Here is a 12,446-nt window from a genome sequence, read left to right as displayed (position 1 = left end):
GGCTATTTCAACTTTTTTTTTTTTTAATCTCAAAAGGTTTGAATTTTTACCTTCACATAAAGAAAGAAAAATTGAATCGATGACTAATGGATTTTGAAGCCAACACTTTTACTTAGAATATGTCTTGATATAATATATTTATGGTTGAGAGCTATCTTTTGTTCAACCTCTTTGGTTTTGACAATAAATTTGAGATTAATTTCTCCTATTTTGTGGTAATTACTTCTTGGTGAAAATACTCATTTTCTATGGATGTATGTTTCGAGTTGAGTGTTGTTAAACTCTGAAGATGTATATATATATATATATCTTTTTCATGTATGAAGTTTTGAATTCTTTATATTTGTAGTAATGTCAATTGATTGTAGAACGAAAGGAAAAGGGATAAAAGAAGGAAAACAACTCAATTGAGTGTAGTATTAGTCAATCAACTAATGGAAAGATAAACTCTATATTTAAATTTTAATTAACTTGAATTATTTCGTTAAACGTAGACAATTTATGAGTTATATTTGACCAGAAGTCGATGAAATGATGTCAAGAGATGGCCAAAATAGGAAATATTTTTATGACTCAAATATGCTAATCTTTTATCTAATCTTGATGTAAAAAGGAGAAGTTTTTTTTTTTTTTTTTTTTTTAATGAAATAGACGATCTAAGAAAAATAGAAAACATATATAGTAGAGAAATCGATACAGAGATTTACATAATTCATTAATAGTGTGTTAACCACAACCTATAAATAGAGGGAGTGATTAGCTTATTATATTAGAGAGAAATATCATATTAGAAATTACCAAGACACAATAGAGTTAGAAAGTTTATATAAAACACACTCTTCTAAATCTTAGAGGTAAAATCATAAATAACATAAATACAAATAAAAATTCAGTGAGACCCATACTTAGTCATTCAAAGCACCAAATAACAAATAGAAGACATTCTAACAAAATCTGAAATAACTATTAAAGAAAAATCAATTTTTATTCATGCATAAACTTTGATAAGTTGTATTACTTTTTAATTTCATCCAATTGAAGTTTGCATTACAATTTTAAACTTTAAACTTTAAAAAATTGTCACAATTTCCTTAATTTTTTTCCATTTACATAATGTAAGAAAAAACTCCTACATATTAAAAGAATTATAAAAAAATTGGTGAGAAAAACTTGGGTGCATCGTGGCCATACTCATGTATTGTGTAGCCCTTGTTGCACTCAATAAAAAAAAATTAACATGTGGCAATTTGTTTTAATTTTTAAAATTTGATTAATTTATTTTTATATAAATAATTGGAGAGAATGAGATTATGTGCCAATCTAATTGCTCAAAATTGATATCAAAGAAAAGTGCCATAATTAGAGAAAAATATTATTATTTACTATAGATATAAAAGCAACACTTGTTTTTTTTTTCAAAAAAGAAAAAAAAACAGAAGGAGACTTGTTAAAGGATATTCATTAATATATGTTCTTGCAAAAAGAAATTGATTTATATTATATATTGCTGTGAAATTAAAGAATACAAAGGTGTACCAACAAAAATATAATATTAAAATAAATATAATATAATATAGTAATAAAATAAATTAAGCATAATATATAAATATATAAAATAAATAAATAACAAAAGTAAATAAAATAAAAATGATGGATTTCTATATTTTCTCAAATCTTTTTAGATGTTGAATGTGTGTATTCCAAAATCTACGAAATGTCGATAATTTAATAAGTAGGAGGTAGATTACAATTACAAATATTGAGACACATGATAACACTTTAGAAAATGAGGGTATGACAAATAGTCAGTGCACAATAAGTATGAACATCTAACGGATATTTGATAATAATATTTATAATATATATGAATTTAATTTTAATATTTCAATTTAAAGCCACAAGTTCTAATTTATATATATCCATCCATAATAATTGCAAGTCAACGGCCTTGATCCCGAGGTTAGCCAGCAAACTATACGGCAAACTTGGTTGCCCTCCTTGACCGGGTCGGATCGGGTCGGATCATCTGCATCACCTCTCCCATATATATGCACAGTTATTTATTTATTCAAGTTCAACCATCAACTTTTATTATTATTATCTTCAAGTCATTGAAAATTCGTAGAAACTCCACTGTACGCCTATTTTTCGTCTGAATAATTCTTGAAAAAAAAAACCTTCCATTTCTAACCTACTAATAGGTAAAAAAAAAAGAAAAAAAATGTAGAAATGAACAATTAAAAAATACAAAAAAATTACATGAAAAACATCAAAGAAAATCCACAAAAAATTACAGCACACGTTTGAAAGCTTAATTTATGTCACTCACACCCTTTTCTTCGTTTGAGACTAGAGAATACAAATAAATAATTTAAATTAGAATTAGTACATCAAAGCACATAAATTATTTATACCAGAACAATTTAAAACCAAAATCATAAGCTTATTTTATAGTACTTGAGAGTGACCCTTTTAACCTTTTAACATGCAATAATTACCCTAGGCTCGATAAAGTATTTGAAAATATAGCATGATTAAAAAAAATTTGCATATGTAGCAAAATTTAGATTTTTCTTTTATAATCTATGTGATAAACTATATTTTCGATAGGGATCTATCAGTGATAGGTTATATCACTAGTAAAAGTTTATAGAGTCTATCATAGATAGATTGATGTTTGATATACACTTAATTATTATCTTTAAAAGTGTTATCCAATGCAATTATCATATATATATATATATATATATTAGGAAACTTAAAGCGGAAGATAAAGAAGATTGAGATATTTATATGGTTGTGATCAGTTGGGTGGACTTCAATTTCGGAAAATGGTATTATGATTTGGAAACTAAGTTAATTAAAATGATGAATATAATTGGAATATATGACGTTTATTAAAAAAAGGTCAAAAGCATAGACCAACAATGAGAAGTTCATTTTTATTTGCAAAGACTCAAATGTTTTGACCTTTAGACAAAAAAAGAAAGAGAGAGGTATAGTTTAAGATAACAAAGGGATAAGAAAAGAGAGAACTAATTAATGTCATCCATGGCAGCACACGTTAAACTTAAACTTTGACCTTTCAACCAATCCCCATGTGACATTTATTAAATTAACAATAATAATTATTATTCAAAATACCCTAATTTAATTATCCACACATCTTCCATATATATATATCAATTTTTTTTAACATATAAATTCTCTCTTCCTCCGGCCATTGCGCCATAACCCACTCTCTACATGAAAATATAAATGAAGTGAAAATTAAAAGAGTTTTTTATTTTTTTATTTTTTTATTTTTATTTTTATATTAATGTTAAGTTGTAGAAGTTTGTGAGTTTGAATTTGTGTTGGATATGAGAGATAAGTAATTTAATTAAAGAGTTGAATCTGAGTCCTTTTTTTTTTTATTTTATTTTTTTTAAATATCGTATTTTTGTACTTTTCTTAGAAACAAAGGGGAGAGGGAAAGAGTGGTCAAACACTGCTGCTTTGTTATCTCTTTTGATCTATAAATTTCTATTATAATTATGAGGACAAGTTTTTGAAGGCAGAGAGAGAGAAAAGAAAAGAAAAGTAAAGAGGGTAATTTCATGGAGGCTGAAAAAGCTTTGCCAGCCATAAATGATAGAGTTCAATCAAGTGGAGGAGAAGATGAAGAAGCTGCTCCCAATCCCAAACAAGATGTTCTTCTCAAGGTAATTAGTTTATCTTTTATACCCACTTTTTCTTTTTTTTGGGGGATTAATAAAAAACTTTTCCTTTTCGATTTTCTTCATCTATCTCTTTGGAATTATAAGATCAAAAAATTTTGTGGGGTTATTGTGTTTTTGGAGATTTCTTGTTGATGTTTAATGGAAAAAATGAATCAAAATTTCTTCATGTTTTTTAGTTGAAAATATGATTTTCTTAAAAAAAAAATCTGGAAATTAGGAATCTTTTGTGTCTTTGTTTCTGTTATGAAATGGCATATTTTACTTTGTGAAGATCAATTTACATGTAGTTTAATTAGTTATCAATTCCATTAATTTTTTACAAAGAGTTGGTCGTTAAAATCGAACCAAATCTGACAGAAAAATAAATAAATAAATAAATACATTGGACTTGTTCAAAATGTATTCATATTGAACAATTTGTCCATATTACAATAATGGGTTAATTTGCTGTTTGTTAACCTTAAGGATTTTATTCCAAAAAATTAAACGTGCACTGAATTTCGATCGTTTATCTAGTAAATTGCTCTTTAATTATAATCGATGTAATTTAATGTAGTCGTATTAATAATCCATTGTCAATTTGAAAAGTTTGTAAGTTGACTAATGGGAAAAAGATATAATAAACCCTAGCTAGCTGGATTTGTGTTTCTCCTTAATTACTTTGAAGAAGTTTCTTCTTTTGTGTACTTAATTATTAATGGTAATTGGGTTGATGAATTGCATATAGGTCCCTTTTATGGGTGACATGGAAAAGCCCTCCATGGAAACTCTCTCAGTCCCATCAGCTTCTAATTCAACTTGGAAGGAAGAGGTACTAAAAAGGCAACTCTGTAGTTTTCTTTGCTTAATCTCACATGTCATGCTTTGTATCAGTGTGGAAAATTATAAATGGGGAGTTTTAATTTGTAGATTGTTTGTATAATGTAGTCAATAGAAGTTTGGTTGTTAATTTAGATTTTTTTAGTATAGTAATTGTGGGGTTGAGAATTGAACTTCTAACCTCAAGAAAAGAATTGTATGGTAATTAAGCTAAGCTCACTTTAGGAGATGTTAATTTAGATTAATTAGACTCTATTTGGTAACCATTTTGTTTTTCGCTTTTGAAATTTGAAATTTAAGTTTATTATTTCGTCTTAATTTCTTATAATGATGTACATTTTTGTTATGTACAAGAATTGAATACTCATCCAAATTTCAAAAACAAAAACCTTTTTTTAGTTTTCGAAAGTTGGTTTGATTCTTAAAAACATTGGCAAAAATTAGTTAAAAAAGCAAGAACTTAAGAGATGAAATAAGTGTTTACAGACTTTATTTTTAAAAACTAAAAATAAAAAAAAACTAAGACTTTGTTTGGTAACCATTTTACTTTTTACTTTTTTAAAATTAAGTTTATTTCCTCTTCCTCTCTTATAATGATTTGCATCTTTTAAGTTCAATGTTGAATTATTAGCCGAAATCCAAAAATAAAAACAAGGTTTTAAAAATTATTTTTTTAGTTTTTAAAATTTGGCTTGATTTTCTAAACTACTAGTAAAAGTAGATAACAAAAGAGTAAATTTGGAAGTAGGAAGTAGTGTCTATAGGCCTAATTTAAAAAAAAAAAAAAAAAAACTAAATAGTTACCAAACAACGGAGCCTAAGATACCTTTTGATAGTTTCATTTGGTTTTTTAATTTTTAGTTTTTGAAAATTAAATATATAAATACCTTTTTCACCTTCAAATTTTTGTTTTGTTATCGACTAGTTACCAATATTTTCAAACAACAAGTCAAATTGTGAAAAATAAAAAAGAAATTAGTTTTTATAAACTTGTTTTCATTTTTGAAATTTGACTAAAAAAATTAACTCTTGTACTTAAGAAACATGCAAATCATTATAAGAAAATAATAGAAAATAGATTTAATTTTCAAAAACAAAAAATAAAAATGAAAGGTTAATAAAAAAAAAAGGCCTTATAAGTGTTAAATTAGTATTTTAGGTTTAACTAAATTATTTGTCATTTTTTTGACCATAAATAACTACTTTAGGGTCGAAATATAAAGTTTTTGAAATCCTATTTAAATAGAGAACTTTAATTTGTTTATGAGAGCTCTCTCTTAATCTTAAGGGATGAATTTTTCTTATTTGGTCATAAATTTAGCTTAATACTTTAAATGCATTGCATCTATAGAACGGTATTATAAATGATATGTAATGTGATTTTATGATGTAAATGTACAGGATAATCAACACCCTGAAGAAAGAATTAAAAGGACAAAAGTTGAAATGAGGGAAGTAAGGGAAGAAAACGAGAGGCTAAAAAGGTATTTGGATGAAATAATTAAAGATTACGAAACATTGAAAAGGAAGTTCCATGAGATGACGAATCATCAAATTAGAGAAGGAAAAAAATCAACACAAACAAGTGGAAGTACAATAAATAATGATCATGAAGTTGAAGAAGTTGATGATATGGTTTCACTCACATTAGGAAGATTCTCAACCCATCAAAACAAGATCAACACTTCTTCCTCCTCACTAACTAAATTAGATCATCATGATCATCATCAAAACATCTTAGACCTCAAACAAGATTATATTATTCAAACCCCATCGATGGATCATCACCATATTCAAAGTCCAACCAATAGTGAACCTAAAGAGGAAGAAGCCGGACATACTTGGCCGCCGGGTAAAATGTCGAAGCCCGACGGTTTGCCCCCACCCGCCATCGGAGAAGATGAGGTTTCTCAGCAAAATCCTCCCAAGAAAGCTAGAGTTTGTGTGAGAGCTCGGTGTGATACTCCAACGGTTAGTCACTGTATATATATATATATATATTAACTTTTTTTTTTTGCCATACATGGGGTGGAAGAATCAAACATCTAACTTTTTTATGTTATGTTATTGTTAGTTGAGTTTACTTGTTAGCCATGTTTATAAAAGATAATATGTTTATAACACTATATATATATATATATACACTTGTTGGGCATGTTTATAAAAAGGGTAATAATGTTTGTGTTGGATGAAAAACAATGAGTTTGAAGAGTTTCTAAAATAGATAAGAAGTGCTTCAAAAAAAGTTTTAAAATGAAACAAAATAGAATTGTCAAATTTGGAGTGGACCCCCACATTTTATTTAATATAGAAAAAGAATAAAATGGGTCCTGCAATTTTCATTTTCATTCCTTGATTTTGATTCGGATATAAGCAAACGGTCGAGTATTTATATATAATTATTTAAAGGTGATTTTGGATTGAAGAACGATAAAGTGGTATGCAGATGAACGATGGATGTCAATGGAGAAAATATGGACAAAAGATTGCAAAAGGAAATCCTTGCCCTAGAGCTTATTATCGTTGCACTGGTGCACCCACATGTCCAGTAAGGAAACAGGTAATTTTTTTATTATTATTATTTTCTTTTATCTAATTGAGTTTTTTTTTTTTTTTTTTTTTTTTTTTTTTTTTTTTTTTTTTTTTTTTTTTTTGGAATATGCATGTTAATTAGTTTGACCATGTTTTGCATGTACAATAGTAATAACGTCCTTTGAAATGTTACAAAAGTTTTGCCTAATCTCAACCTAATTATCATAACTTGATTAGTTTTTTTTGCATTAATTGGCATATACTCATTTTTTTTAGATTTAAAAGTCAAATTTCTATACCCATATTTTTGTATTTAAAAAAAAAATCCAAAGTTAAATCCTATTTTGTAAGGTATTTATAAATTTAGGTTTGTTCGATTATAAATAAAATTATTAACATGTTTATTTTGTATGATGAAAGACATCTTCTTACAAAAGTATAAACAAAAAGTATTTTTAAGTGATAATTATAAATATAGTAATCAGGCTCAAAACACTAACAAATATAGTACACTACATAAAAATTTACAAATATAATAAAATTTAAAGTCTATTACATGATAGGAAGTTTATCACTGATAAAAGTTTATCAGCGATAGAGTCAATCATTTATAGGTTTTGCTATATGTGTGCACTTTTTTAAAAATGTTGCTATACACTTATTAACTCTGTCAATTGTAATGATTCTATTTTCATTTAAAAAGGAAATCAAAATCAAACAGGTGGTAGAGCTTCAAACCTAAAGTTTTTGTGAAATCAATCCAAAATTTTGTCAAAATCAATTGAACAAATAAAAATCAAATCAAGTAACTATTTATTTTAATATTATTTTATACATATATATGTGTATCTGCAGGTGCAAAGGAGTGTGGATGATATTTCCATACTAATCACCACCTATGAAGGAACTCACAACCATCCTCTACCTGTTTCAGCCATGGCCATGGCTTCCACCACCTCCGCCGCGGCCTCGATGCTCCTCTCGGGCCCTTCCTCCTCCACCTCTCAACCCGGTCTTAACCCTTCATTCGCCACTACTGCCGCCGCAGCAAATCTTCATGGAATGAACATGTATCTCTCTAACAACACCAATTCAAAGCAATTCTACTTGCCAAACTCTTCAATGCTATCTTCCCTCAACCATCCCACAATCACTTTAGACCTCACTTCAAACCCTCCTTCAACTTCCTCCTCCTCTCCTTTCCATAAGAATATTCCTTCCACTATTAATAATAATTATCCCCCAAAATATCCTTTCACAAGCCTTGATTTTGGCTCTTCTCAGCCCAACTTCATGTCTTGGAACAACAACAATAATAATAGTGGCTATCAACCTTATAGTAATATAAGCAAAAATAATGCAATGATAGGAATGGCATCAGATTTTGCTAAACAACTCCCTCTCCACACTAACATTTATCAAACCTATCTTCAACAATTTTCCAAATCTTCAACTCCGCCGACACAGCCGCCGCTACCGGACACGATAGCCGCAGCAACTAAGGCAATTACGTCGGACCCAAGTTTCCAATCGGCATTGGCAGCTGCCTTGAGCTCGATTATCGGCGGTGGAAATGGCGGGGAGATGGGTGCTCCTATTTCTAGCTTAGTTGGAGGAGCACAAGCAGCTAAGTCATTAACATGCTCCACCTCCAAGAGTCCTTCTTCATCTCCTGCCGATAGTAGAGAAAATGGGAAGTGAAAAATGTTGGATGATGAATTTTATTTAGAACTTGAGATTTGTAAATAACCCATCAACAAATCAAGAGTTCTCTCTCTTTTTCTTTCTTTCTTTTTTCTTTTTTCTTTCTTTTTTTGATAAAAAAAAGAAAGCTAGACTTTCAGCCATTGATATCATGTCAAGAGAAATGTTCATATGTAGACAATTTTTGGATGTGAATTGATCAACAGATTTTCATTAGTTATCTTTTTTTTTTTCAGAACTGTATTCTCATTTACTGTATATGTATAGTAATTTTGTAGCTCATAGTGTGTGAATATATATATTGACAACATAATGCATAGACAGATTAATTAGCTAGCCATGACATTTGTTGTAATTTGGTGTTATTAGTTTGTTCTTTTATTTATTTCTTTTTAGAAAAGTTTGTCCTTTTATTCCATTCTTTACACTTTTATTCCAAAATTCCCATATATAGGTTAGCTACCTTTTTCATTATAAAATATATAAACTTAAGACCTCAAATTAATCATATTTTCAGTTTTTTTCTTTATAATTTTAATAAAATTTTAATTGCACTAAAAAAATAATAGGTTGCAGAATAAGAGAAAGAAAGCAAATTGAGTTTTAAATCGAATTCTATTAATACTATAAAATAATAGGGTAGTTGCAATGGACAACACTTTTAGAATTAATAATTAAGTGTAAAAAACATTTTTAAAGAATTGCAAATGTACCAAAATCTATTAATGACAGACTACTATTAGTGATATAGTCGATAACCAGTAGACTCTAAGAGTTGGATCTAAATTTGCTATTATTAGAATTAATGCCTTAAATCTCATGGGTTTCGTAGTTAATAATTTATTTGGTACGAAAATTATTTATTTAATAAAATAAAGTGTTATTTTATTTGACATTTAGTATGTTTTAACCCAAATCCAATAAACTAAGATCCAAGGTTATTTCATGTAGCTTAAAACATGTATGTAGTTGACATACGAATGAATCATGTTTAAGTAATAATCTGAACGGTCTGTAGTATATGGATGAGACGGGATACCTTATCCAGACGACACTATAGATACGATTCACTTTGTAATTTTTACAATAATTGTAAAGTGTTACAAATGATATGATCCTGATCATTCATGTGGAGACATGTGAGTGAGAGTATTCTATACAAAGAGTTTGTATAGAATCGAACATTGAAATGATTAGCTCTCTTTATAACACCGTTACTTGAATAGACTTACATTTCACTAGGATAACCATAAGTAACTTGACCTTAATCCTGAATGAGTTGTGATTTCCTCTCTATGAGGGCAGTCCTTTGATCTATATGGGTGAGAGTGGCCAGATCTGTCAACTCAATATGTCTACCATTTTGAGGATTTATCCGAATAGGAAGTTGGGAACACAACTACACAAGATGGAATTCTCTCTTTCCCGTCCATCGGGTAAGCAGATGAATTGCTCCCTTAAGAGTTGATTTTGGGTCTTGAAAAATGAGGCGTCTCACCCTCTCACTAGCTAGAGAAGGGTTTAGTTTATAATTAGACTATAACTAATTGTTCATTAGAGGGATTGGTGGTACTTGAGAAGTTAAATGTAACTATAGGGATAAAACAGTAATTTGACACAGTTGTAGTTACGAGCGATTCGTGAAGAGTGAACTCATTATTGATTGGTTATTTTCATGGACACAGAAATATATCTACAGTGCGAAGAGTGCAGCTGTCGGTCTTTAGTGGAGTGACCGACAATCAATGAATATTGATTAATTCAATTAAAAAGTTCAATTAATTAATTTCATATCATTGGTGCTTCTAAACTGTAGATCCATAAGATCCCTTTACTAGCTCACTAAAGATAAAACAAGTTATACTTGTTTTTGGAATAATTTGAATTTGAATTGTTCAAATTATTTAAGGGAATTAAAGGTATTGATTATATTAATGTGATTAATATATATTATAATGTATATGATACATTATAGCACGTAGTTAACTATAAATATGATTTATAATTAAAACTATACAATATGTGTTTGAATAAGGTTCATATATTATTTATATGAATAAAATTCATATAAATACTATAGGTTGAAATTGATATGAATGAAATTCATATTAAAACTATAGGTTATAAGGGAGAGTTGTATTTTAATATGATGCGTAATATATGATTTATTAGTTAATGGTTAATTAATCACCCATATGTTATATTATTAATGTTATGTTATTAATATTATTTTATTAATATGATGTTAATTTTATAACTCCCCATTTGCATTATTATTAGTGTTTGAAGTCAAAATATGAGAAGACATTTGCATTATTTATATGCATAGTCATCTCCTTTTGTAGAAAATTTCAAAAATAATAATAATAATAATAATCTTCATCATCATATCATCATGTATATGTGTACATGAACTAAAAAATAATTCAAAATTTATTGCATTCTTCATTACATCTTTAATACGTTTAATTTTCATTATATATATAAACCATCACATGTTCTTCTTCGTTTAAAAGAAAATAGTTTAACAATCACATGTTCTATTCTTATATGGTAAAAAGCAAAGTCGTGGAAGAACAAAATGATGAGTTAAAAAATATGAGATGAGCCATTGACCAGATTCAAGAGCAAGTCACAATGATTCAAAATGTGGAGCTTGAAAAGTTAAGCCTAAACTCAAGAGCAAATCTTAAGATTTCAAAATTCGAAGATAATGAGAATAAGACAAAATATTGATAACTGGTAGAAATACAAGTTATTACAGCTCAAATTAGTAAAACAATGAGAGAAAGCGATGGTAAAATAGGCAATATCATGTCTGAAAACGCCAAACTGAAAGGAATTGCGATTGTTAATGCTCATCGCATAAAAGCAGTTAATTTATCTATTTTGTGCAGGTACAATGCGATGGCGCATATGAAATTACAATCCAATGGCACAATGCGATGGCGCAAATGAAATTGCAATCCAAGGGCACAATGCGATAGCGCGCTTAAAGTTGCAATCGTGAGAAGTTTCTCAAAAAGTGATCGCATAAAGACCTTGCATCAAGACGACAACATAATAAATCATGATGGGACGTAAAGCTAATAACGATCGATTTCGAATTCAGTTGACAAGCCGTTAAAAATCATACTATAGCAAGTACATTGAACTTTCGGTGACTTTTAAACGGCGCAACAGAGTAGGGAAATTATTGCCGCCCATCATTGCAATCATTAGTATGAAAAGTTGCTTCACCTTGAAATCTATAAATATCGAATGCCACCAGAGAGGGAACGACATATATACATAGAAGACGGAGAGAGCAAGGAGACGAGGCGAAGATGAGAGATATCGCTCCCGGACAGAGCGAGAGACTGCCGGAATGCAATACAAAGGAGAGAAGACCAACCCTTGCGAGAGTAAGAATCCACAACTAGAACAGAGTTGAAGTGATAAAGAGCAGTATAAAAGGCCACGGGAAGCAAGACATTGCTTACCGGACTTGTTATTTCTCAAATCCATTTGCTATTTTGTACTCAATACTTTATTTGCAGAAAATGGAAACTTCATCTCTACTTATGTTCAATCTCTCCACACCATGCATGAGTAGCTAAATTTCTGTATGGGTTGAGAAGTACTTAGCTAGCATGACCTAAGCTATGCATTTTATGCGATCATCTTGTC

General features: G+C 28.9%; 1 protein-coding gene across 1 annotated transcript; it reads left to right on the top strand.

The window, feature by feature from the left end:
• The first annotated feature begins 3,487 nt into the window (after nt 1-3,487).
• Nucleotides 3,488-8,993, top strand: LOC120071767 (WRKY transcription factor 72A-like). Its single transcript, XM_039024149.2, has 5 exons — nt 3,488-3,704; nt 4,450-4,533; nt 5,943-6,512; nt 6,988-7,101; nt 7,929-8,993. Exons 1-5 carry the CDS (start codon nt 3,600-3,602, stop codon nt 8,772-8,774), a joined length of 1,719 nt encoding a protein of 572 aa, XP_038880077.1. The 5' UTR covers nt 3,488-3,599; the 3' UTR covers nt 8,775-8,993.
• Nucleotides 8,994-12,446: the final 3,453 nt, after the last annotated feature.

The sequence above is a fragment of the Benincasa hispida genome, chromosome 2, assembly GCF_027475165.1.
Source record: "Benincasa hispida cultivar pf3 chromosome 2, pf3_genome.v1.1, whole genome shotgun sequence".
Classification (NCBI taxonomy): Eukaryota; Viridiplantae; Streptophyta; class Magnoliopsida; order Cucurbitales; family Cucurbitaceae; genus Benincasa; species Benincasa hispida.
The sequence above is the reverse complement of the archived record's forward strand: the minus strand, read 5'-3'. Positions and strand labels throughout refer to the sequence as shown.